Genomic DNA, 27,153 nt, shown 5'->3' on the forward strand with positions numbered 1-27,153 from the left:
ATCCCTGCCCATCAGGCAGGTCATCACTTTTGCAGGACTTAATTTCATTTACGGACAAAGCCACAGAGGTGTGCAGCCTAGTGAGACCGCTTACCCCCCGCAAACGTTCTACCTAAGGCTGAGCAGTAGCCGCGCTGGTGCTTGGGGCGGCGTGCGAGAGCCCGGGCAGGGCAGGTCTCCTCGCCGTGCAGCACAGCCCGGCCCCGCGGCACGTCTGCCGGGCACAGGCACCACGTAGTTACCCGGCACTAAAGCCGTTACTCGCCACGTGCAGAGGCAAAACCAGAACCTGGAAGATGATTTTGGTGGGGCAGGTACCCTCAGGCGCAGGCTTAGCTCCTGGCGCAGCGTGGCCGCAGACCCTCTCTTCGCAGAGCGGACGGGACAGGCTGCAGGACGGGATTTTTGTCACATTGACTCTGAAATCTCTTTCCTTGCGGTTGTTGTAGAGGCAGTGACTTGCCCGCGCTGGCTGCCTGCGCTGGCTGCCTGCGCTGGCTGCTGCGGGAGCTGCGGCTACCGACGTTGCTGAGGGCGGCACGGGCTGCGGGGACCTTCCTGCCGGCGCAGAGATCCGGGAGCTGCAGCTCCCGCGGGGATCTCGCCGCGGCGGGACGGGCACGGGCGAGGCCGCTCTGCCTGAGCTTCCCTCTCACTTCTCCTTGGCAGGTCCGACCGATCTCAGCATGAAAGGTGGGGCCTCCAGCACGGCCCCCTCCAACAGCACCAGCAGGGGAATGCAGGCTGCCCAGCTCAGCCCCACGGAGATCAGCGCAGTGCGGCAGCTGATCGCTGGCTACCGAGAGTCAGCGGCGTTTCTGCTTCGGTCTGCAGACGAACTGGAAAACCTCATTTTGCAGCAGAACTGACTCCCGGTGTCTGCATCGCTCCTCTGTCGAGAAGACAATTTATACCTGCTAGAAAGAGGCTCCCAGCGGTGTCCTGCTCAGGACCACCATCGTCCTCCCGTGAAGCGGCGGGTACATGTAGTTTTAGAAGGTGGAATCCAAAAGACCTGTTTTCTTTTACACTCCAAGCACCTGGGACTTCAGGCACAAGGACACGTTTTTGAACCGTACCAACACCCGTGCGTCCAGCCGACCGGAAGCCAAACCTGCGGCTTGGAAGGATGTGGGACTTTCAAGGGCAGAAGGGAGCCTGGGGAGGTTTGGGGCTGCAGATGTATTTAGAATAACCTTTGTGGACCCAAATGTTAGATTCCCGTCCCCAGATAATTTCCAAGTCTTAGGTGAGCTGAATCACATATTTATTGAGAAATGGACCCTCCTCTCCCCTTAGTAATTTATTTTTCTGAAAATGGATTCTTTTGAGTTTGTACAGATTGCCAGTTTTTTGTCTGTCTGATCAGAAGGAATTTATTCCTGTGAAATAACACATTCCATATCACTACACTACTAATTTCCAGGCAGCTCTGCCTGTTTCTCTGGGGAGCCCTTGTTCCACCGGGAGCAAGTTTGCCATCCAGCCCTAGACTTGCTCAGCCTCCAGTGAGCGTAGGTGGCAGCTGACCAACGGAGCAAGCAAGCGTCCCGCTTAGACCTTCGTTCTAAGCGGTCCCGTAGCAGCAGTGGGGTCTAAATCGCCCGAGAGACTCGGCAAGTTCAGCAGACCTCCGGCTAGAAGGACGTCTCGCACTCATTTAAGTCATTGCAGATAAGAGAAAGAAGGAAGGAAATACCTGAGAAACACTGTCTTGCGGTCACCATCCATACTCTACCTCACACTCCATTGTGGGCTTCTTCCAGGACCGGCTGAGCGGGTCCTGGGGGACGGTGAGTGTCACAGATGCGTGGATCGCGCCGAGGAGGCTGGAACCAACCCGGCAGATCCAGCGGATCCGCCGGGGTCCTGCTGCTGCGCAGCAGCTCGCCCCCACCCCGCTGCGCCCGGCTGTTTGCGCCATCCCTGTGAAACCACCCCTGGGGTAGCACCAGGAGAATAAACCGTCTGGGAACCGCGTGGGTGTAGCAAAGGCTGACGCCGGGTCTCTGCCTGGAAAGCGAGCGCAGTGCGGCGAGCCGCTCGCTCCTTCGCGGAAGAGAGAGACGGGCACCGTTCGGCAGCCGAACTGACAAAGTCCTCTCCGGGGCCCAGGATCCTCCCCCCTCCCTGCTCACAGTCCTGGAACAAGCCCACAGTTCCCAAAGTGTGGAAAAACCGTAGTCCGATGGCCATTCTGCCCCGTTACCACCCCCGCCCCCAATAATGCACTTCGTTTTGCTCAGTGCAATACCTACTACCAGTGCTGCTAAACCCAGGGACTTTGCTCGGGCACGGCGATGCCGAGCCGAGCCGAGCAACGCAACGGGCTCTGGAGCCGCGTAGAGCGGCAGAGACCGGCTGCCGGGGATCCCGGCTCCTCGCCCCCGCGCCGGCGCGGCTCCCCCGGCCCGGGCGGGAGTCCTCGCCACAGGATATAAATTCGCTAAGTGTAAAACCCTGTACGCTCATTTTCAAGGTAGATACTTTCTCTCTTTGGAGCCAGCTTTTTCCTTCTTTTTTGGCCACTCCGAGCCCGCGGACGGAGGCTGCTGCTCTGCGGGGGCTGCCGCCGCTGGCACGGGCTCGAGCTGTTAGAGGGGACGGCGGCTGCTCCCGGCAGGGGTGGACCCGGACGGGTTGCTCAGTAGCCTTTATGCCTGATTATACTCCCCACACACTGGAAGAGAAGCAAAACCTTTACCCTGCTCTTAGTCTCAGTACAGAAAGAGCCACCGGCTCCGGAGGACAGGCTTGCCCGGCCCGGCAGCAGAAGGGCTTAACCGTTGCGTTGACTGTTCTCCCCAAACCTTAAACTTTCCGTAGCATTTGGAGAAAAGGGACCTGAGCCCTGGCCGCTTGGTGCAGTCGGGGTGTCCGTGCAGAGATGAGGTGGTGGCTTGTTAGACCTGAGCCGATGCTGGCACCGGGAGCACCGCGGCCGCCCCGAGGCGCGCCCGGGCCGAGCGCCCCGTCCCCTCTGCCCGCGGCGGGCAGGAGAGGGGGGGGGCCAGCCCGGGACATCGGCCCCCCCCGAGCCAGGGTTCAGACTCGCGCCTTCCCCAGCACTTCATGAGCCCGCTTGGTTTGTCCGCTGCATCCTCCCATACTTGGAATTTATGTAAATATTTATTTTTGTGTGAATACCATGAAGTAACAAACCTTTGACAAAATATGTAACCGCAGCCATTTGTGAAAGTCTTAACGTTAAGGAAGGAGAGGCAGAGACAATCGCTGTCCCGGAATTCTCTCTCTCCGTGATACCCCACCCGAGCCGGTGCCTCCGTCCCCGTCAGAGGCCACCGAGAACGCGCAGCCATGAGTTTGCCACCCGGTTCACTGAAAAAGAGGTTACCCAGGGGCTTACGGACGGATCACCATCAGCTACAGTTCGCTTAGAGTTTTATTTATACAAGTTTTAGCTGTCGTTACCAGATCACCTTTGAACTTGTCTTAGCATGTATTGAAGTTTAGTAGCTCTTACGCTTTGTTAAACTGCTGTAGAAGACAGATGAGGCTCATGGTTGCATAGGAAGGTGTCCAACATCTACCCTGTCCTAACAACTGATGTTCCTAACTTGCAGCTGAATGGTACAGACTCAGATTCCCAAAGCCCCGGTGACAGCCGCATCTGTGACACGTTATGAAACGAATGGGCTTGACTACGAATTTCTGTCAGGGATCTTTTTTTTTTTTTTTTTCCTTTTTTTTTTTTTCCTTTTTTTGGTGAGCCGCAGCTTTACAGTTTCTTTGGAGCGAGCTCCACAGACATCTCAGTGCTCTTCAGCTGATCCGTGCTCAGTTGCGGCTCTTCTGTGCTCCAGGACTGTTTCACAGCCACATTCCTGCGCTCTCGCCGGGCAGGACGGGGTCAGGAATCGCTAGTCCGGGTTCTCAACGAGAAGGAATGAGCAGGAGCAGAATACACCGGCTTTCCAGATATTCTGAGAGGTGGAAGGAGAATGCTGGGTTAGCAAATGGTCTGGATGTTCTTGGTTTTGTTGAAGAAAAACTAATCACTGGTCAAGGAAATAGATTTTTTTTAAAATTTATTTTATCTTATTTTAAACACAACCATTCTGCCCTGGATGTGCGGTTCCCATGACGGTGTCTCTGCATGGGAGAGCGTTCCCGGGATTGCGAGCAGATGTAACTTGTACCTCCCCGATCCAAAGGGCCACTTCCCTCCCACGAGTGGCCGTCGGATTTAGTACCAGTTCATGAAAAAAAATGCTGCTTTGAACTCAGAGGGTTAATATACTTTTGATTTGTAATTTTTTGTAAAACTTTTTACAAGGTAGCATAGTATTTCACCAGAAAACCAACTACAATCCGTCCATGGTCTGATTTTTATATAATTTAGTGGTGCTTTAGAAACTTTTGTTCAGTTGTTCGGAGCTGTACAGCTCAGTTCTTCGCCTGTATCTACCTAAGACCAATGTGAACCTTTGTATTTTTGCTCCTAATTTTGGACTCAGTGAAAGTGTACTGTTTACATGTACAGAACTCCCGGCCCCTGTGTGTTCTGCAAGACCTGCTGTTGAAGAGGAAGATGCACCTCACCCAGTTCGTCTGCTTAACCAAGCCACAGCTTCACTCACCCACTGACCCACGCACCTGCCCTAAGGAAGACCCCACAAAATTGAAACACCCTTTAAGCAATTTTTGGTTTTGCACAAGCCGTTGTATTTTTTTCCAGTAGTCGATTTACGGATTGGCTGCAGTCCACACCGAGAGCCCGTGGGAGCTCGGTTAGCTGCAGCGCCGGCGCTCCGGCAGGCAGAGTGGCACAGAGCTGCTCTTGCACCATCCTCCTCCTCCCGCGGCCGGCCGAGGCCGGCGGGCGAAAGCCGCTGAGCTCAGCGTAGGGTTCAAGCAGCGCAGAAGAGCACTCGAGCCACGGGGGCTTGCGAGGAAGCGGGGGGGAAACACTCATCGGCGTAATTGGAAACGTACTTTAACGAACCTGGTGAAATCGCCCAAGCCGGCCGCTGGTTTCAGATTGAGGGTGGGAGCGCGTTCCCTCGGGGGGCGGGGGGCTCCGAAACGAAGCAGGAGACGGCTCTTTGGAGAGTCGGCGCTTTCCCGGGGGCTCCGATAGAAAGCATATGGCACTTAATCCAGCTTTTAAGGTGACACTTTATTGCTTAATCGATTCATTTTGAAATGATATTTTTGCAGATAGGCACCTATGCAACTTAATGTGGCTCTTAAGCAGATGAGCACTTCCTCCTCAACGAGCTTGATAAGAGTTATTTGTGTTATATACTGTGGATTTTTCCAGTAAATGTGGCTTAATATTTTAATTCTTAGAATGTGTGTCTATTATATATGTGATGCAACTTAATTCTGTTCTGTTTGTGGAATGATTAGCACAGGCCAACTCCCTGTTCCCCTCACTTAACAAAGACCAATGAGCTGTTAATCGAGCTGTTATCTCCATGGTATTACTTGCTAAATGCACTGATTTCATAAGTATGTGGAATCCTTTTTTTTTTTTTCTTTTGAATCTGTATATCATATATAAGACTGAATCTACTTAATAAACACTGTATAACAAAAAGGGCTTTCTCCTCCACTGTCGAGCACCGCTGGGTGCTGCCGGCACCAGGCGCTCTCCAGCCGCTGCCCCTCGCCCCATCGCCCGTGTTTGCTCCCCAGCCCCAGCCTACGCGCTGCGCGAGAGGCCGGTGCGATTGGCCACCAGAGCGGGGGCTAAATTTAGGTGTTAAAAGAAAAAAATCCATCTCTCGATAATTTTGTCATAAGCTGTGCTTTCCATTCCCTAACAGACAGCCACGCGTACATAGAGAGCAGCGTTAGCACTCACGAGTGGGGCTAGTCACAAATTTCACGCTTAACTTATATTTTGACAAAATTAATTTTGTGAAGTGTCTGGTTTCTGTGGAAAAAAAAATAATGGAGTTTTCATTGAAGCTTGTGGAAAGTTCTCCCTCTCCCTCATGGAAAATACTGATTTTTCGTTATCAGCTTTATTCACTAAGTATAATAAAACTTTGCATCCATAAAACGTTTATCTATCTCAAAGCACTGCGTAGATAAAAATCTCCTGATTTGTATCAGCGGCTGGCTGGCAGCCAGGAGGACCCAGGAAAGACGAGTCAAATCGGTTGATGGTGTTGGTGGAAGCGCTGTGTCTCCGTTCGCGTACGGGTGCCTGCGACGCAGCCGGGGCAGGACCTCCGCCGGGTTTGCTCTGCAGCCTTCGGCGATGGCCGAAAGGACCCACTCGAACGTCTGCGCTCGTAAATAGTCCCAAACGGACCGTCCACCGCGGCTCGTTAACTGCGTGTACCACGCCTCCGCGCACGCAGAGCTGACCGAGGGTTTTCCAGCACAGGCAGGTGAAGCATTTCCCGCGCGTCCCCGGCGCGGCCGGGTGTGAGAACAGTAAGCCTCTGGATAAGCTTCGCTCCCCAATTTCAAGCGGAGGAAGGGAGACGGCTGCAAGCCGTGGGGATTAGCGGTGCTCGCTCACAGCGCTCTGCAAACCCCTCTGGGTACCTTTGGGAATACCTGCCGGCGCTTCCGCAGCTCCGCGGCCGCAGGGGTCTTGGCCAACTCGGGAAGTCCCCTCTGTCCCCAGCGGCTCCAGCGCGGAGCCAGGACGCTCCAGGGCACTGCAGAGCCGGACCCAAACAGCCTGTGAGAGAAAATCTATTATTTATCGGAGAAGTATCACAGAGAAAAAAAATTTGTATATTTGCTCTGTGTGAAATTCTGACATTAATGGTGTTTTACTCGTGAAACCTCCAAGCTCCTGTGTTCTAGAGGTAACTAATCCTGACATCATCATCTACCACGCCAGTAAAATAGAAGAGTATTGGTTATTTAGTTTTAAAGCTTACCTAAGTAACACCTCTGCTTATTTTTTGCATTCCCTATTTTTAGCTTATTTAGATTATCTGGTCTCTTTAACCACCCCGTGCTTGCAGACAGCCTGCCAGAGGCAGGAGAACATCCCTGAACTACCAAAAAACCACGAAAGCCTTTTTTCTCCTGAAAAACCTGGTGCGGGAACCAGCCACGCCCTGGCCACGGCTCCCACGCTAGCGCAGAGCCGCGGCTCGTGCCACGGCACGCTGCCAGCACGCAGGAGCCATCCGGGCCGGCGGGTTTGCGACAGGCCGGCTCCTGCCGCTGAAGGGCTGCAGGACCGACATCTCGGCTCCCGCCGGGAGCGATGCAGAGCCCTAGACCATAAACCCGCTCCCCCGCCTGGGACAGAGCCTCCTTTGCGCCCCGACATGCCAGTGCTCAGCTTTGCCCCTTTTCCTTCCCACCAAGACTTTCAAGGCAAGACCGAGGCAGCCAGGCTTTGCCGCTGCTGCGCTCGCGCCCGCCGGCCCCCGGCATCAGCAGCGCGGAGGAGCTGGGAGAACGGGCACCATCGTCGCTGCTCCGCAACGCTGCAGAACCCACGAGGTTAGATACCCTGTCACCGTGCGGATCCGCACGCCCCCGCAGCCCCGCTGCCCGGTTTATGAGACCACCGTCTGCCTCGGGAAGATGCGCGCAACGAGAGCAGAGCCGGACATGTAACACGACGATTGGTGCCGTTCTTCTCTTACCGCCTAGAAAAGAGCGAGCGAGCAAGTTACGGGCAGCTTCAATAAAGGGTATAGTCGGGGTCACATCGTTATGCTCTTCAGAAAACATTTTCAGATCCGTTTATCCGACAATCGCGTCGGACGCAACGTAGAAGCCACGTAGGAGCAGCCAGACCTGCCTGGCGACGCCTGCGCCGGGCCGGGCGCTGCTGCCCGCAGGACAAGCACCTGCCCCCGTTACCGCGGGGTGTCCGCAGCCACGCCGCGGCTTTCGGCGCCCTCGGCGTATCCGCTTCCCAAGAGCACAGCGGCTGCAGGAGGCACACGTCTTCAGGCACCTGCCGGTGTTTAAAGTCCGATTTAACGCAGCCGAGAGCGCAACGCAGCCCCCCCGTTTCAGTCAGCCGAGCAGAGCTCTGGACCACTCCCGGCTAAAAAAAGAGGAAAGGAAAAGCAATATTGCCCTAGAGAGCACAGAGGACGATTTCAGAAAAAGAGGATCGAAACCACAAACGCCGGTTTTACAGTGTTTATTTTTCCAATACCACAAGGGACATACACGAGCAGGCCCCCCCGGGGCTCTGCAAACCAGAGCATTCAGTCCGTACACTAGTGGCCCCCGAGGAGGCAGAGCCGGGCGCCCAGCTCCGCTCCCCGTCTTTGGTAAGCAGGTTTCACACCTCCGCCCCGCCCTCGCCAATACCGCAGGTCCTGTTCGTCCCCGGGCGCGCGCGCATGTTGGTCTCTCATTCCCACGTGAGGCTGTCGGATGCGTTAAGGATAAACCATTTCTGAGACTAAATGTGTTGCATCCCTCAGGCTCGCATCTCAAACGGAGACTTGTACGGCCAATTAAAAAAAAAAAAAGTGCATGGTCAAGGGAGGTAGGACAGAGCTAGAAAAGGGACGAGAAGAAAAAATAAAAATAAACCCCCTACAATTCTTCCTACTGCTGCTTAAATAAAAAAGCTGACTTCTCCCCCCGCGGAAGCAATTCCCTCTCGGTAAGTAATTGCTCCAAAGAGGAAGAGTCACGTTTTTGCCCCCAGCCTGTGGATGCACAAGGATGTTCACCGCCTTGCGACGCAGCCCCAGCCACGCTCTAGCTCAGTTCCAGCACCAACTGGCAAAAGGCTTCGAGGAGCGACCGGCAAAGCACCCTCGCCTCGGCCGATGCCACCAGGCCATCCTCGAGCCCGCGCGCCACGGGCTGCCTGCACAGCGCGGCACGGAGGCCCGGGCAGAGGGAGGCTGTCAGAACCGAGACACCTTTGTGTGTTGAGCCTCACGTTAGGCAAGACAGAATACAGTGGCTCTGACTACAGATGCAGATTAATAACTAACACCACTTTAATGCAATACTGCTGTAGAGCCTGGAAATCCAAGAAAAAAAAAAAAAAAGAACCCTTTATGTTCTATGTACATTACATCCATTTACAGAGTTGGCCAGTACTGTGTACAACATATAAATACATGATCAAACAGATGCATAGAGGATACTTACAGGAGCCAAATAATTCACTTTATACATCCAAGAATGAAAATATAAAAAAAAGGAGAAAACACTGCTTTAAATGTTAGATGATCGTCACACAGATGCACAGCTAGACTCTTGCAAGTGGTCAGATGCTGTCGTGTTAAGGTCCTCACTGCAGGGCTGCAATGCGGAGATGGCTGGCCACGTCAACGAGCTGCTAGGAACCTCCAACGTTTCACACTAGTTTGTGGCAAGTCAGCCAAAAGAGGCAGTCACATCAGCTGGTCCAAGAGTCCAGCCAGGCACACAGCTCCCCGGGCCACACATCTTCCCGCAGGCCAGACGACGGCATTCGGTTGGCACCTGCCACTTTCCCCCCCGCTCTTCTTGCAACCACCGAGTTGGCTCCATCCAGTATACGCTTCGCTGTATACGGCTCTACAGCCGCCTGCAGAGAGTTTTACTGGGCACCACGTTCTGCTGTAGCATCCAAAGACCGTAGAGAACCGTCGCCTGCAGAGCAGCTCTTTGCTTTCACTTGCTGTCCAGCAGTACTTCCCACACAAACCAAGAATGGAGATGGCAGAAGGGCAGAGCGGAAGACTGTAGGGCCTCATCTAGCGCAGCCCTGAAATAGAAAACACCCTGTTCCAGTTCCTTTGGATGCAAAGATTTCCTCGACAGAGGGTCCGTGGATTGCCACAGCAAACTGCCTCTCGCTCAGGTATTAGCCTCAGCACGTGCACCAGAGCACAACCAGTGTTTCCACGATAGCACTAAGCAGAAGGATCGCTCCAGTGGGGCGCAGCCCGGATAGCGGAGTGTAACCATGAGCAAGAAAGGGTTTTGCACCGTAGATTTCAGTGGGAAGGCAAGTCAACTTTCCTCACCAAAACAAAGTGTAATAGCATTTCTACTATAAACAGAATAGTATTTTGTGTACAGGTTTTAGGATCAGTCATTATCAAAATACACACACTGAATATACAATTTGTCCCATGGCCATAATTTATTATCTCACCACAAGGCACAATACACAAAGCTTAGAGGGTCCTATACAGTCATCGTGACAAAACGCCCCGCAGCCTTTACACATGATCATGGCTTTAAGGCTGCACGAGCACTTGAACGATATCTCATCAACACTGCTGCTATCAGCAAACATCTGCACAGAAAGGGACGTATTACGGTTTGCAGCAAAGTTCGCTTTGTGGGTTAGCTGCATCATGCTTCCAGCAAGACTTCTGGGAAAAGCTGGAGTGTTGGATGAATAATTAAAGCTGGTGGAATTAAGCTGCAGCTTAGAAAGCTTCCCATAAAATGCTTGCTTGATATTGAGCTGGGAGGGTATGGAAGAAGGCTCCAACGGGTGGTTGTGTCCTTTTCCTGGTTCCCTCGAAAACTTAAAAAATGGCAAGTCCATCACCAGCGGAACACTTTGCAAATGCTCAGTCAGCTCCACGGGGTTTTGTGCTGCATCCTTCCGGTTCTCCGCGTCACTCTTGGCTAGGCTGCCACATGCCAACACATTCTCGGTTTTTATTCCTCCCAGGGTGTTGGTGTGCTGCTTTGAAGTCCATTCTTCCCTTGCAGCTGGCATTCCTTCTCCTGAAGCACAGCTCTTGTTCAGAGGAATCTGTTTGCTGGGGGACAAGGTTCCCATGGCTGCAACTGGATCCAAAGCCCTGGAGTGATGTAGTCTAACACTGGGGTTGCAAGGAAAACCAGAACCAAAGAGTTTTTTGCCTTGAACTCCAACATAATTTTTATTGACTGATGTACCCCCTGGCTGATTCGGACCATGAGAAGTTACAGCTGGAGATAAAAACCTAGGCTCCGGAGAGGCATTCAACTTCTCCGGACTGTTATTTGTGATTACACTTGTTAATGGGTTGTGCTGTGGCATCAGATGGACCTTGGGCAACTCCTTCTGCTCCTCAAAGCTACAGGAAGAAAATGTTCTTTCCCGAGGGCCCATATCTCCAGGCTTCTGAGAGGCACTTGCCACATTTGCCAGTTGGTCTTGGCAGCTTATAGCCAAGCCAACTTTGGAATGTTTTTCTGGAATAGACCGATCCTCCGCATCCTCTGCTCTAGGCAATGCTGCCCCTGATCCGCACTTCTCCTGGGGATCTACAGAAGATCTCATCAAGCGGAAGTCACCACTCCTGCTTAGAGCACTCGCCTTTATTCCTACATCTGGAGAAGATTCTTTGCCAAAATAGCAACTGCTACCTCTCTCCATTTGCAGGGAGAGGCTTTCTGACTGCTTGTCCAGTGGTGGCTGTGTAATTTCCAGCTTGATGTTGGCATGAGATACTGGGAGAACTTCTTCCAGTGGAAGGTTCCCCTTAAGCAGCTGCATCACCAAAGGGTTGTTGGTTTCAACAGAGGATATGGGCTGAGCAGAACCTGTCGGCCGCTCGGCTTTCTGGGGCAATGGTGCACGTGGTCCCCACCTCTGAGATGGAGGTGCAGTGCTCATCGCTGCAACTGCAGGGAAGGCCAGACTATCTGTTTCCACAGATGACTTTGACCTAATCCTACCACATCTCTCAGTGCTGCTGTGACAGGAAGTGTCTTTCCCAGCCACCTCCCTACAGCGGACACTTCTGAAACATATATCCATCTCTACATTCTCATCAGCTACGTCACCTTCAAAATCTGAAGCAGTATCTGTTGTTTCGCTGTGCGTACTCTGTATTTCATCATCTCCGTTTGCCTTGAACTCTTGAGTCTCTCTCAGTGGCTGATGTGCATTTTCTGGTTCTGTTCTGGGGCACCTCTCCCTCAGCTGCAGCTTTTCAGAGGTATCTATCCTATTCTGAGAAATAAAGTCATTGTGTAAAGAAGGTTTCACCAGAGACTCTGTATTCTGTTCTTGATTACTTAGTTGGCCATCATTCTCTTTCTCTGCTTGCAGGTGTGAAAAGTTACAAAGCGCAGGGACTGCTTTCCCCACGCCAATAGTCACTGTTTTGGAGTTACCACCATCAGCAACACATTTTTCCATTAATGTTTCAGAGCCATTAAATCTAAATCTAGATACCATTTCTGGCTCATGGCATTCTTTACCACCTGATGACAATTCTGGCAGAAGAGCAGGACAACTGGAGGAGTTTTCCTTTACGTCAGGATGATAATCCAGCTGTTCGGCGGGAGCACTACCATCTTTGAGCTCCGACACAACCCTATCTACCATAGAACTGATCACAGCTCCCTGCACCTGAGAACAAGACAGACCGTTTACTGGCAGAACCACGCATTTCAGCTTTGTACTTTGTGTCTCCTGTGATGCAACACAAGATGGGGTTTCGGTCCTTGGGTCGCAGAGGAGCTGCTCGGGGCTTTCCTCCTGCCTCTCAGAAGTTGCATTGTCTAAGGACGACCCAGTCAAAGCATCACAGAACTGCCTTCTAGGTGACCCACCACCAGGTTGAGCTTCCCCTGAGCTAGTGCCTGCAGCGCATTCCAGAACGGCACTTCCCTCAATCTTTGAAGAAAAGGGGTCTTGTCTGGAAGAGACGAAGGCATTCGCGCTAGCCTCCCGAGCAGCCACCGCGGAGTTAGCCTTGTCTCCGTTCAGATGGAGAGACGGCAGTAATTGTGTTCGTTGTAGATCTGACGAACGCTTTCCATGAGCTCTCTTTGACCTCCTGTGCTCTGTATGGCTGCTGGATTCTCCTCCACCACCTCCTTCATCAGTGCTTCTCCCTCCACCTGGGCCACCCCCACCTCCAATGGCGGCTGTAGCAGCTTCTCGCTGGGCTCGGGCTTGCAAAGCACGGGCTTTAATGTCTGCGAGTGTTCTGGCCCCAGACCTGCCCCGGCTGGAGGGCTCCGTGTTGGGGATGATCCTGGGGCATATCTGGTAAGCGGGCTGACCTTTAACCACCCAGGGTGGTTTAATACGTGAAAGTTGAATCTGAAAGAAAGGGAAAAGCAATTAGTTCTAACCTTGACCATTTTCAGACAGTGAAATGCATTTTATTGGCATCTATTCATCACAATTCTTATCACAAGAATTCAACAAAAATTTAAAACTCCAACTTAAAAAACTGATTTTGGCAGAGAAGTAGCATGTTCCCTGAAACCGCTGCTTATGTGCTCTGTCATGTGATATGTACAGCTCACTTTAATATTAACATTGTTTTACCAGAGCCAGCAGACAAATACGAAATGTGATTTGCATTCAGATCTTCAGAAATGAAAATGGTCTCCTTTACATCAGGATGACTACCCTGAAGCTAACAAGATGGACACCTCTAGTCAAAATCAAAAAAGTCAGAAAGAATACTAAGATTCTCGCCAGAAGGAAAGGAACTGAGAAACTACACAGGATAAAGAACATGATTCAAAGGTCTCTCTTGCAACAAGTCATCTAGTTTCAAGAAAAGTAATTTCTGTATCCACAGAAATGCGAACTAACAGAGTAGGTCAAGGTTACCCTGTGCTCTTGTGTGAAGACCTTGGAATGATTTTCCATTCTTTGCCTGTCTAAGTAAGACAGAGAACTGTGGTAATCAGCGGTACTTAGCCAGCTCTACCAATGAAACCCTTCCACTTCTTCTCTTAAGATGGCAACACTTGACATTTTAATAACGTTTTGATGCTACTGAGCATGACAGCCCTGAGATACCAAGCAGCTAGAATTCTCTTTCCTACCCGGATGGGTGGGACTTTTGGCTCCTCTTTAGTAGGCTGTGGCTTTTCTGGGTGAACACTTTCAATTGTGTTACGAAAGGACTGACGATCTTCAAGCCGGGGCTTCTTTTCGGGGAAGGATGCAGAGGCAGCCTCCTCAAAGCATTTCCTCTTCTGGTCTTTTGACTCCCGAGCAGAATTCTCCTGGGGCAAACTGGGAATTCTGTTTGCAGCTGCCAGTGACAGATCTTCCGATTTACTGTGTAATTTGGAAGTCTCTGGAGAGAGGTGCAATTCTGAACTATCTGGCTTCAGTACTGCAGCCAAAGGGCTCATCAGATCATCTTTCTTCAGGTCTACCTCAGGCTTTGCCTCTTTATGAAGAGAGGAATCTGGCCCCACAGCAGCAGTCTCTTTGGAAGCCTCCGTTTGCTCGGGTTCACGCAGTTTGTACAGGCTCCTCCTGGCTCTGCATCGCAGGTCGGCCCGGGAGCGCTTCTTGAAGTGCCCATCTCTCTGCCGTGTAGAGGGACTGCGCGGCAGTCTTGCTTCTCCTTTAACAGACAGTCCTGTCCTGTTCTCAGCGTCTTCTTGCACCAAATTCTGCTCCTGGGATTCTTCTTGGGTCAAGCCCAACCTATGAGGTAAACATAAAAACTAGATAAAATCTAAAGCCCATCCTAATTTAAGCATTTCATCTTTTACTTATAACTATACTGTCACCACCATACACAGCAACGTACAGGTTACAAAGCAGAGACTCATCAAAACCTCATCAAGTCAGTCTGCCATGAGACAACCTATACATTTGCTATCCCACATTACTATCACAGGGAATGAGAAAAAGAAGATGATGTGAAGATTTGTGATGGAAAACGAGTGACATTAACTTGTCTGGGAAACAAAATAGGCTACAAAATTCTGCTGTGACCCAGCCAATTTCACTAAGGATTCCCCTGGAGCAACAGTCTGAATGATTCACCCCACAATCTGTGTTTTTTGAAGGAGTTTATGCTGCATCTTCTCAGGTATCCACAAGCAGATACACACTCTGCCACCTAGAGAAAACCAGATAAAACAAGATAGGTGAGGGAAAATTTCTTACTTTTGTCCATAGTAGTCCTCGAAGAACTTCTCTTTCCATTGCTCCACTCTCTTTTCCTTTTCCATCTCCTGTCGAATTCGAACTTGCATCTCATGAGTGAATTCACCTACATGGAGGCAAGAGACTGAAATTCAGTTCCAAACAAAACTGACTGTGCAAATGCAACCTTTTGTGTTTATGCAGTGTAGTACAGTAGCTATAGATACAAAGGACAGATTTTCTGCTATCGCCCCACTCTCCACTTCACTATGGATCCACGTGCTGCCTGCAACTCCTTAAGGGCAATGGTCACACAGCCTTTCAAGCAAGTCTGAAAAAAATCACGTTTTACTAGACACAGGCCATCATTTAAGGAAAGATAAGTCTGGCACTACTTTACACCTCCACTACTTTGTTCAGAAGGTCCCATGGCACCAAAGGAAAACACATCTTTGATTTTAAAGGGGAAAAAAAAAAGAAAACCGAAGAAAAGTTGGGGTCAACATAGCCAGATACACTGCTGGCCCAAATTGCCATGCATTAACTGTAAAAGAAAAAAAAAAATCCCATAAAATGAGTACCTATTCTCCAGCCACCTAGGAAAGCAAACCTACTCACCATCAGCTAGTCGTTCTCTCCAGCTCTGCGCAGCATGAGTGAAGAATTCATTATTCAGAGCACTGCCACTGAGACGCATCAGCCCATCGGCCCCAACCTAATGGGACAAACCCAGGACAAAGAGAAAACATTTGCTCCAGCCGTTCTGCAAGCAAGAGGCAATGCAGTGAATGGAAAACACCCTCATACCTGTCTATCAACTTCTGGAAGGAGGTAAAGGAGCTGCTGCTGAAAGTGTGACGGGAGCGCGTTAAAGGTTCTGGAGTTTATCAGGGCTCGCAGGTTTGTATTGACAAGAATGGAGCCAGGTGTTTCAAAGTCAATATCCTCACCCCTGTTTCGTTTCATTTGCCCTGCAGTTTTAAGGACAGGCAAGTAAAATAAACACTGTTGGATAAAAGTATTTCAGCATTACTACAGCAAAAGGAGCAAGATATACGAGAAAAGACTGTAGTGTTCAAGTATGGAGAAAGACTCTCAAAAACACTAATTAATAGATGTGCATCTGGAATTTTGGTATGAGGTCACATTTCTGTCACATTCAGGTACAACTCTCAATGCTGCTCTTCAGAGTAGGCAAACTTTTAAACAACTTTTCTGACTAACGTTCGAGGAGGAAGGTCCGGCTTGCGAGCCTTACGATTGTCATACGCCTTCCGAAGGAAGGGAACCTTGGTGTTTTCTCACATGTACACCGACTTCTACATATTCTGCTTTTATGGACAATTATTCTTCTAACTTCAATCAGAAGCACCTACCAGCTGTGGGCTTTCGGATACCTCTCAGAAGCTGCGGAGGATCCCTGTTTATTTCTGTTCTGCTACGCAAGGTGGCTTTGCACAGGGCCAAAGAGCTGCTGCTGCTGCTGGATGTGCTACTGCTCTCCCCATCAGCATGCTTTCCAGTGAAACCTAAAAGCGAAACAATTTCATAAAAATATGCAAAGAACAGCAGAAGCCAAACTTTGAGAGTGGTTTAACATAACAAGAATTATTTGCTAATAAGGGATCCACTATTACAGGGTATTGCCCAGTTACCAACTGTTTTGATGGAGTTAAACATAACAGACCACCCTACAGTCACATGCATCCTCACCAAGTGCTGGGGAAATCCTCAGGCAAACTTACAGGTAACTAGGGACAACTGATTAAAAGCCATCCCTGCAGTCATCAGAAAATCACCACAACAAAAGCAATGCTCACCGGAGGCAGACTCCATGTGTGCCCCATTGACTTTCAGTGGTGTTAAGACAACCCGTGGCAGCATTACACCAGTCTTTTTCTTTTGTTTGGTCGTCTGTGGTCCAGGAAGAAACCAAAAACAAAACAAAGGAACAAAGGCATTACAGAGGGGGGAAAATAAGCTTCTAGCCGTTTCCCAGTTGAAGAACCACCTGACTCCTAGCTAAATCTTCGGGTGTGATCACATCTAATAATAATTACACAAGAACAGCAGAGAGTTCAAAATTACCCTCCTGTATGTGATCCCTCCCCGTAGTGTAAACTCCCCACCTAAGGAGACAGCCTCGTAACTCTGAGGCACCTGTGTACAACTAGTCCCTGTCATGCTCACCCAACTATCATGCAGTAATGAAAGCTCTCCTTGAGAGGCTTCATGCTTCCCATTAGTCCCACTTTTTCCTACCTGGGAGGCGGTTCTGTAGCTCTCCCTGGTAGCAGCGGGTCCCTTGCTCTGAGATTCAGTGGAACATGAGGCGTTAGAGGAGGTTTCATCAAGAGACACTGAAAGAGATGGGCTCTCAGTCAGACACAGAAGTAGATCTTATAGTTTAAGATTAATGTCATTAGACACTTACCATCATTATCACCACTCACAGTGCTTGCTTCATTGGACTCACAGCTTTCTGCATCTGCCGTGTCCTCCAGCTCCTCCCCTTCTGGCACAGACAGGTTCCGAGACCACTGCAAGGCATCCTTCTAAATGGGCAAAGAGAACTGGGATGGCTACAGTCCTCCCTCCCAACCACTATGACTTAAACCAATGGGAACAGACTGTTTAGTGGATATAGTTTTAAGCTTAATTTCTTTCATCTTCCCTATTTTAATCCTTGATGCAGAAAGATACATTTGGGCTCGTAGTGGAACAGAAGTCATCTAAACTATTAGCACACCTCATAGACACCTCCTAGGCAAGTAACTCAACCATATCCATAATACGTAAGGTTAATAATTCATCGCACTCTTCTACGAGCAAGCAGTTTCTAATAAAGAGAAATATCTCATTCTTAACTGCAAAAGAACAGGCAGCATCAGAGTAGCCAACTACTAAGATAGTAAACTTAGGAGATGTATTTACTACTTGTATAATCAAAGCCATTTCAATGCCATCTGTTTTCAGCAAAATACAGCAATTCAACAAAATTTTCTGACAGCAGAAAAAAAGACGCAAGTGAATAGCTGAGATATCTGTAGTCTATCAAACTGATACTTATCAGGGAATCCAACAGTACACAACAATGCAAAAGAAAAGCTTAAGACGACAAATATTTTCAACATTTAAGATTACTGGGACAATAAACTAGATTAGATATAAAAAATGTTCCAGAGAGACTTCAAGATCTGAGGAAAATGGTGATGCTAAATATACACAGAATGCAGGGGAACATAAAACAACCAACCAGAAGGATGAATATACATTTTCCTATCAAGATATTTTACTTGTAGCTACAAGCTCTTGGACCAATTTAATTTATTGGTTTGGCTGTGTTCCCTTGTGGATGGCAGAAAAGGAGTGAATGGGACTGTTTCGGTAAGCAGCCACCTGAGTTGGACACCAAGTACTGGAATAAGAGGATTTATCTTGCTTGTGCAATTCAAGAAATAATAGGGTTTTTTTAAAGGCATTTATCATGTATGACTGAAAATTGCTGAAAGGTACAAGCTCTAATGAAATAATGAATTCCAGACACTCTTTCACATGACCATCTCACATGCAGCACACTCAGCTCATACGATGCTCAGTGACGGTTTAACACTCAGCTATGCATAACAAGCAGAACTCGCACCTCGGCACTCAGTTGGGAGCAGGAGCTCAGCATTTACCTTGAGCGTGAAAAGGCTGATGCGTCCAGGCAGTTTGTAAAAAAGGCCGTCACCTCCCCTTGAATTGGAATGGAGCATGGCGTTGAGGCAGGCTAGGGGAGAAGTGCCGCTGAAACACAGGAAGGCAGAAAACAGTGAGTTTTAAGAAATGGCCTTATCAAGAAAACAGCCTGAAAGATCTGTTTAAATGGGCACCATTTAGCTGACTGAGGGGAACAGAGACGACGTTCGTTAACTTTATGGGATGGGCACTTCAGTCAGAACAGTATTACTGTTTTCCTTTTTGACCTGTACATCAGCCTCAAAACATCAGAGCAAAGTATTTGGCAGAAAACAGGAAACGTTATGCCAATTTTCAAGTTACTCTCAGCCTTTTTTAGGCGTTTCTAATTTTTATTACCTGTTTCCTCCCTTCCTCTGCTTGAAACCTTCAGAGTTGGATTGAATTTACAAAAAAAAAAAAAAAAAAAAAGATTTATTCAGCAGTAGAAAGATGTAAACAAAACCAGCATAAATTGTACACATACGTGTTTCTGGAATGTATTGTCTGACATGTCACAGACAAAACTGCACTAGCAGAGTTAGACATAAAAGGTCTGATGAACTGATTTGTCAAGTCCTATGTAACTCCCTGGTTAAAGCAACCACCCTACGCTCACACTGGTGGAACTTCTGCGCCACGTAAACTCATGTTTTCCAATACGTCACACATGTACAGGCAGAAAGTTACCTGGAAGAGACATTAAAGCAGTATCGATTTCATTATTATTAAAAGTGAAACTGAAAGCGGGATTGAGACAAAGTATTTCAACGAAAATAATTCTCAAAATTGAAAACTCAGAACAATTTCTGTTTCCACCCTGAACGCATTTGTTTTTTCAACATTTCTTTACAAGCCTTGGCAACAGACAAAATCACCTTGTATCACTTTTAGATCCTATGAAGAAAATTTCCAGCCTTCAGTCCTGTTAGACAGTGTTTTCCCTTCCGTGTTTAACAGAGCACTCCGAGCATGCTAAGCAGCCACAGAGCACACTTTCTTAGGATGGCAAAATAAAGAGTTTTCCCCAAAACGAGATAAAAAATGAACAGTTAAAACTCTCCTAGGAGCTAGAACTCAGCAATGGTGCTGGGCCCAAGTGTCCTGGCTCAGCATCAGCCGGGCAGGACCGTGAATGCCAGCTGCACGGAACACAGCCCTCCCAGCGGACCAGCGTGACCCCCCAACCAGGGGAACACTGGCTCAGTATTGATGCAAAGGGAAAAACATCTCGAGGCACCAAGCTATTTCCTTCAGGAAGGAAGGGCTTCTATACAAGTACCAGCAAGGATCACTGCCTCTATGCTGTGAACAATTACGCTCTGAAGAAAACAGTCTTTTCTTAAAGCAGAGAATTAATGACCAGGGAAGGAAAAGCAGATATCCCAAGGGAAAACCACCGAACTTTAAAGGAACGATTTAGCTCCATGGGATTTAACTTGACACGTTCTCCAAATTTTGGTCTTTAGTTACATGCTGTGACAGGTCACTTGTCAAAACTGGGAAAGCACCAAGATAATTTATGTATGTGAAGAGAGAACTGCTACTACCTTTAGCAGAGGACAGCCTATGCACATAGATCTTCAATCATCTGCTTAAAAGGAGTGATGTAAGAAAGGTGCAGAATATCGAGTAAAACAAAGCTATAGGAGGGTCCTCATTAAAAACCTGTCTGAATTCTACTCAGAGCTGTGAAACGACCACCCATATCCAAACCAGTGAAGATCTCCTCAGCAAGGATTGCCAGTGGCAGGTGGGTGTTTTAACAGCTCCAGTATCGATGCAGCAACACACGCCGGCATCATCCCTCTCCGAACAATGGCAACTCCTACACACGACGCTCCTGTATGCATCACCAATTTTCACTATTCAAACCATCCCAGCTGCTTCCTGATTTCCGACACAAATAAGGAGCAAAAACAAGCTAACACTTTGAGTTGCTAGGTCCTAGAAGAAATTGGTTTACCTTCTGTAGCTGGGTAAAGCGCAGGTTCAGGAAACGCAAACACCATGGTGGAAAACAGTCCACAGAATCAAGGTGAGGGGGAAACAAGGCTAGAAACAGTCCACGCATCTGGATTCCCTAGAAGTCAATCAATGGGCAGCAGCCAGAAGAGACTGCTTTTTCTGTCTCTGGTAGTCAAACTTTCTTTTTTTGCCATGCAGCACTAACAGAGGCATTTGGACTATCACAGTTACCTGCTTTCTTTGGTCTGCAAGACACTGTATTTCTCTTCCACTATTGTCACAGAAACAGATGGAAGTTCACGGGAACTTAACCAGGTTAAGTTCCGAAGCTCTGTATCAGGTTCTTTTCCATATAAAAATCATGTTGAGATGGGCATGTCCTCCGTACAATGTCAACAGCCACAACAGTGTGAGCTGCGCTATCATGATGTTCAAAAATATGAGCAGAAGCCAGTACAGTAATGTAAAATAAAGACGACTTTGAGTCTCCTAAAACGTCTGCTCTAGAAATGAAGCATCAGGGGAGATAAACTGGTCTCAAACTAGAGTCACAACTGCAGAAAGCTACTTATTAGAGAACCATACAAAGAAGTGGTAAGTACAACACAATACAGGAGTCTGATCTACAATAGGCATTTAATTTATAATAGATGGATGAGGGGGACTCTGTATGTTATAAAAAAATCCAAGAACAGCTTCCAGTTATTGTCAAAGGAAAAAAAACCAACACAAAAACCCAACACAACCTGTATATAAATGTCTATACTGTCATCTGAAATTACCATGCTGGAAAGAGAAAAAACGAAGAAGAAAAGTGGGCTGGCAGAGGCAGAATTGCACGAAGGAACACAAGCCTTCATATGCAGCCTCCCCCATGCTCCACACTGTTTTAGACAAGATCATCAATACTAACCTCATTTCCTTTAGTCCTTCAGCCTCTATGACCTGCAGAATCTGTTTTGGGGTCATAGGAGCATCAGAGTAATTTTCCAGCACCTGAAAAGACAGAAAGACCATGTGTCATTACAGAATTTGCTTCTGCATTCACAGAACTACTCCATAAGCTGCGGTTCAGCTCCAATAATATGCTCCAATAAAGTTTTAAAACTTTATTCATCTGCAAAAGACACATGCTAAAAGTTTCAGGCTATCTCAAGATTAGATCACGGTAAGCATCACAAAAGGCTTATCTTAATCTGGTCCCTAATTAACTGAAATACAAACATGAAGGAGAGAAAAAGCAGCAGAATTTGGCCTTGACCCCATAGCGTGAAACCAGTGGAAGCTTTACCACAGACTTCAACAGATATTAGACCGAGCTGCTGCCACATACAACCTTCAAACTGTACAGTGGCCAGTGACCTTTAATGGTGTATAATGTTATCCCTGCCATATACCTTCCTACCTCTCAATAAAGCATCCAGTATTTTTCTGCTAATAAAAGTATTACTGTACAACTATATAATTCAATAGCGTACCTTCCTTGGATTACTGCATTCATTTCATCTTTGCTCCACCTCAAGAGGGGTACCATGGGTAAGAGTCAGAATTCTTGTCAGAGAAGGACAGAATTCAGAAAAGGACAACAATAACAGTGAAAAGTGTCGAAAAAAATATGTCTAGAGACAATAAAAAGATTTAGACTGCTTGCCTTTGAAAGAAAATTAGTAAAATGAGGTATTTAAAAGGCAATAAAATAAATAACTACTCATCCTTTCATATATGAAGAATAGAATTGCCACTTATATGCGAAGAACTAAAGAGACTATTACTTTTTTTTTTTTTTTAAAAGCCTGTGGAACTTACTGCTCAAAAATGTCTAGAAGCAAGAACTTAAGGCTTCAAAAAGAGGACCGGACATTTCTGTGGATAAGAAGATTACCCACATAAACAGGAAACAATGAACAAAATTAAGCTGCAGTAGATGTAAACCACGATGTTTCTTTGGGAGCAGATTACCCTACAGCTGCCCAACACGCACCTTCCTGCACCTTCCACTGAAGCAGAGAGTGCTGCTCCCTGAATGCAAAAGACATTGAACTCGAGAGACCTGAGCGAGCAGAGACTGCGATACCGGCACAGGACATGGCCTGAAACATCCGAGAAAAGCAGCAACGGGTATTCACTCGGGAACTTTTTGATCGTAACCGCGGTCTAAATTCCCCTAACGTAATGGCCGCAACGATGCAAAATCCTCATTTCATTTGTCACCGTGCTTTAGAGGAGTCAGTAGCACAATGCTGTCTTTCAGTTTGACTTGTGTGAGAAGCCAGTGGAGGAACCCAAACGGCCCATTTATATCAGCAACATCTAGAACTGAGTCACTGCAGCATGGTGAAGGCACAAAGCCTATAGTCTGCCTTCTGGAGTTGCCTGAACAGGACATTGGGGGGGGGGGGGGCGGAGAAGTTAAAAAAAGAAAGGTTGTGCAGGGCACCGTTTGCACCTCCATACCATCTCTAGCCTCCACAACTAAAGAAAAACCCAACCCATGTCACTGTAGGTCTGCACTTCAACTATATTTTGTAATAAAAGGAACTTCTTACATCATATCCACCCATCATATCCACTCAATATGTATTTTTCAGATGCTTGATGACCATAAGCATCAGTGGTGCTAACCTGGTAGGGGACAGAAATTTGAGAACTACATAACCTGAGATAAAACACAATGAAAATACAAAGAGTTTAAGGAAAAGATCAAAGAAAGGGGTAAGCCATATTCAGAAAGGGTAAACAATTTTAATTCAAGTCAACACAGCTCCATCATACTTTTTCCTCCACTAATCAAAAGCCTCCATAGGTTACGACATTTCCGTGCCTGCCTCATGAACTGTCATCCCCCGTCACTCAAAGGGAGCAGACGAGGGAACACATCGCTCCCGAGCTGAGTGCAAGATCCACAAAATGGAACACGCCTGTTCTGAAAAATAAGGCAATTCTTCACAGCTTATAAAACCTCTCTCAAGTGACAGACATAGCAAGCAAAATGCATAGCCTGAAACTGAGCATGAACGAGCATTTACATAAAGATAAAAGATTCTATGCTCAGGGGAACAATTTCCAATCAACAGCTACATTAAGTGTACAGGCTGCTTAATGGAAGAACTGGGAGAGAGAAGGTCCTACAGCTCTGGCTCTCCATCCCTCTCCAACCTCATGCTGCCTGTGCCACCTTTCATCAGGAGCTACAACATAAGTTAGCTGTTTCTTACCCCAAAAAAGTTTTTTTTCCCCTCCACTAATCACAATACTGATAGTCACGGGTTCCTATGCCCCTAATTATGGAAGTTTACATCATCCCCCAATTAATTTACTAGACATTTAGCTCTGACAGAACTTGTTGACTAGTCCTGTGGTTCTGGGTGTTCAAGTGAGTCTTTAAAGGCTTACTTTCTGGAAGGTGCATAGTATTAGCTCTGTAGGAGCAGGAACACTGAAAAGCACTTTTGCCTGTGATTCTCAAAAACATCGAGAGGAATACAAAATACAATAGTGCGCTTCAGAAAGGAAAATTAAAAGCATTTTGACAGGGAGCATGTGTAAGACTCATGTTAAATAAAGATCTCTTTTTAGTGGATTTACAATCAGGCCTGAAAGCTGGAAGTGCAGCTATGCAACTGTAGGTCTCTCTAAGTGGATAATCTAGTATGAGATTGTTCTATTTCTGGTTCATCAATGGCTCTAAGATGTTGTTGAGGCTTAGACATCTCATGCACCCACTCTGCCTGAGGTTCTGGCCAAAAGGCAGGCGAGAAGAACTGCGTTTGTGAAGAGATCCTTTGCCCATCACACAATGATGAGGAGGTGTATTAGGAGACAGCTTGAGAGTCACAGTCTCTTGCACTGCTTTGGGCAGCCTATAAATACTGATTTTTTTTTCACCTGTTAGAGCTCAGGACATCTGAATGAGGTAACTTTGTGCAAGGTCACCCAGCACTGTCTCTGCCCCTGAGGTCACCTACCAGAAAAGCGCCCCAGGACCTGCAGTGACACACTTGGCTCACAGAACCAGGATCTCACAGAGAAATGCACGATGAAGTACCAGGCCACCAGGCTCCTGCAGTGAAGTTCTACAGTGGCTGGCATATGCCCTTCTCCTTTTTTTCAAACAAAGCCATGTGGGTCTAAAATATTATAATTCACACACAAAAGATTATGCAAGTTGCTGGAAGAGAGATGCTTGTGTGATTAGGTGTCCTCTTGGCAAGCAGTAAGAAAACACTCTGATAGCCAAACAAATCTTTCACAGAGAGAGCACCAAGACCTAACTTAAATACCCTCAATACCAGCACGAGTCTCAGCTGGACTCACCCATACTGTTCCCCCTCAATGTTTATGTGCTCCAGTGCATAACCTGGCCAGGCAAAAACAAAACAAACACTCACACAAAAGAGAAAACAAACAAACAAAACACCCTCAAGCCCTATCGATCTCTTTCTATAAATGCCCATAGGTTACATAGCAAGGACATCCATATCCTCCCAAGTTGAGTACCACTGACAGGGCTACGGGAAGGAAACCACAGAGATTCGTTCACACCTGCTGCAGGCGGTCAGATCATCTCTTATTCATAGAATCACAGAAAAATTAAGGTTGGAAAAGACTTTTAAGATCATCAAGTCCAACCGTCAACCCAACACCACCATGCCCACTAAACCATGTCCCAAAGTGCCACATCTACACGTTTTTTGAATGCCTCCAGTGATGGTGACTCCATCACCTCCCTGGGCAGCCTGTTCCAACGCTTGACCACTCTCTCAGCAAAAAAATTTTCCCTAATATCCAATTTAAACCTCCTCTAGCACAACTTGAGGCCGTTTCCTCTCGTTCTATCGCTGGTTACTTGGGAGACGAGACCAACACCCACCTCGCCACAACCCCCTTTCAGGCAGTTGTAGAGAGCGATGAGGGCTCCCCTCAGCCTCCTCTTCTCCAGACTGAACAACCCCAGTTCCCTCAGCTGCCCCTCATCAGACTTGTTCTCCCTGTACTGGCACTCCTGTACCTGCACAGATCCGTGTCACCAAGAGCACGCAGTTCCAAGGCAGAGGCCAAAGAGACCAAGCTCCTTCCAGCCGGCTGCAGAAGCCGACAGCGATGGCCACCAGTGTGCCACGGCAAGCAACAAGCCTAAATGCCTCTAAAAGTGCCTCTTAAATAAAACTACTGACTAGTTCATACTCACTGTCTGAAAGACACTGAAGTTATTTTTCTTCTTATATTTCTCAGTTGGGTTTAAGACAGACATGACTTAAAAGCTTCGCTGAGAGAAATTACCCTTCTCCCATCGCAACAGTCAAACGACAGCAGTGTTCCAATAGACCTACACCAACACCATCAAAGCAGACCTGGCTTTGGAAGCTCAAGCCTTCAACAAGCAGATTCTCAGAGACAAAAAGACTAAGACATACCCGCAGCGACATCTCCTAAAAACAAAAGCGACAAAACAACGTCTGACCACAGTGATGCCAACACTGAGGCTGAGCACAGCTGCCGGGACAGGCAGCCGAACACACGCCGCTCACACCACCCACGTTTTGGGCCACGGGAGAAACCTGCAGCCTCGATAATTAAACCAGAAACTTTTGACAGCAGCAGTGCCCAGACTTCGGGCCAGGCCTCCCCCCGGAGGCTCCGGTTCCTCCCACTCTGCCTTAAGTCACCTGAAAGGAAGAAAACGAGCCGTGCCCACAGCACGAGCTGCTCCAGCCCTACCCGTGCCGCTGGCAGCAACCGAAGCGGCAAACACCGAACCGCTACCGCTGCGGGATGGCACCCCCGAGCGCCGGGCCCACGGCCGCGGCGGCCCCGAGGACCCCGGACGGCTCATCCCAGCGCCCCTGCGGCGGGCCGGAGGCTGCGCTCGCACCGCCCCCCGCAGCGCCCCGGGCCCCGCCGGCTCGGGAAGGGAAACAACCGGGGAGCAGACACCCGCCGCGGCAGACCGGAGCCCCCCAGGCCCCGGGAGCGGGACGGGGGGGTGGGGGACACGACCGGCGACACCGTCCCCAGGAAGACCCGGCCCCTGGCTTCGCCCCGCCGGGGCGCAGCGTCCGCCCCACCCTCCCCCGCCGCGGGCGGCGCCGCCGGCCCCGTTGCTCGAGAAGGGGCCGGAGCCGGCGGCAAGCGGCCCTCGGGCCGGGAGGAGGCCCTTGGGGCCCGGCGAGGCCCCCGCGCCCCCTCCCCAGGGCCCACCCCAGGCCTTCCGCGGCGGGGCAGCCACCGGGGCGGCGGCGCCCCCCCCCCCCACCTCACCAGGCGGGCGGCCTCGGCCCACGTGCGCTCCTTCTTCCTCCGCTGCTTCATCTCCTTCATCCTCCTCCCGCACGGGGCGGCGACGCGGCGGGCGCGGACCGTTAGGCGCGCGGGCGGGCGGGCGGCGGGCAGGCGGTGGCGGGGGCGGGGCGGGCGCGCGCGGGCGGGCGGCGGGCGCACAGGGCGGGGCGGGCGGGGCGCGAAGCGGGGGCGGCTCCGGGCGCTACGGGAGGCGGCGGCGGCTCGGGCCCGACATAACAACGGGGTCAAAGGGCTGGGAGCGGGGGGGAGGGGGCGGGGCTCCGCGACGGTGGCCGCGGCGGGACACAGCGGGACCCGCGCGCCGCGACCGAAGAGGCGGGGCCGGGCGCGCGAGGCGCGCGGCGGGTCTGGGCCTCGTTTGAAGGAAAACAAACCGCAAGGGCTGCCGG

General features: G+C 49.2%; 3 protein-coding genes across 3 annotated transcripts in view; 1 reads left to right on the top strand and 2 right to left on the bottom strand.

Moving 5' to 3' along the window:
• NOL4L (nucleolar protein 4 like) overlaps positions 1-958 on the top strand; it is a gene marked incomplete at its 5' end in the record, with an annotated part of 61,514 nt that extends 60,556 nt beyond the window's left edge. The window contains one exon of the mRNA XM_082007102.1: positions 670-958. Within this exon, the coding sequence (XP_081863228.1) occupies positions 670-869 (200 nt within the window). The 3' untranslated portion in view covers positions 870-958. The remainder of the gene's footprint in view (positions 1-669) is intronic.
• Positions 1-27,153, bottom strand: part of MAPRE1 (microtubule associated protein RP/EB family member 1) — a gene marked incomplete at its 3' end in the record, with an annotated part of 218,294 nt that overhangs the window by 126,087 nt on the left and 65,054 nt on the right. The gene's annotated exons all lie outside the window — the stretch shown is intronic.
• On the bottom strand, positions 10,061-26,782 carry ASXL1 (ASXL transcriptional regulator 1; the record flags this gene model as incomplete). The annotated part of the gene is made up of 12 exons (XM_082007017.1): positions 10,061-12,973; positions 13,714-14,329; positions 14,798-14,903; positions 15,395-15,491; positions 15,584-15,747; positions 16,153-16,305; positions 16,597-16,690; positions 17,039-17,136; positions 17,211-17,331; positions 18,457-18,565; positions 21,348-21,460; positions 26,723-26,782. The coding sequence occupies 12 exons, from the start codon at positions 26,780-26,782 to the stop codon at positions 10,061-10,063; spliced, it is 4,644 nt and encodes a 1,547-aa protein (XP_081863143.1).

The sequence above is a fragment of the Phaethon aethereus genome (genome assembly GCF_964289735.1).
Source record: "Phaethon aethereus genome assembly, chromosome: 16".
NCBI lineage: Eukaryota > Metazoa > Chordata > Aves > Phaethontiformes > Phaethontidae > Phaethon > Phaethon aethereus.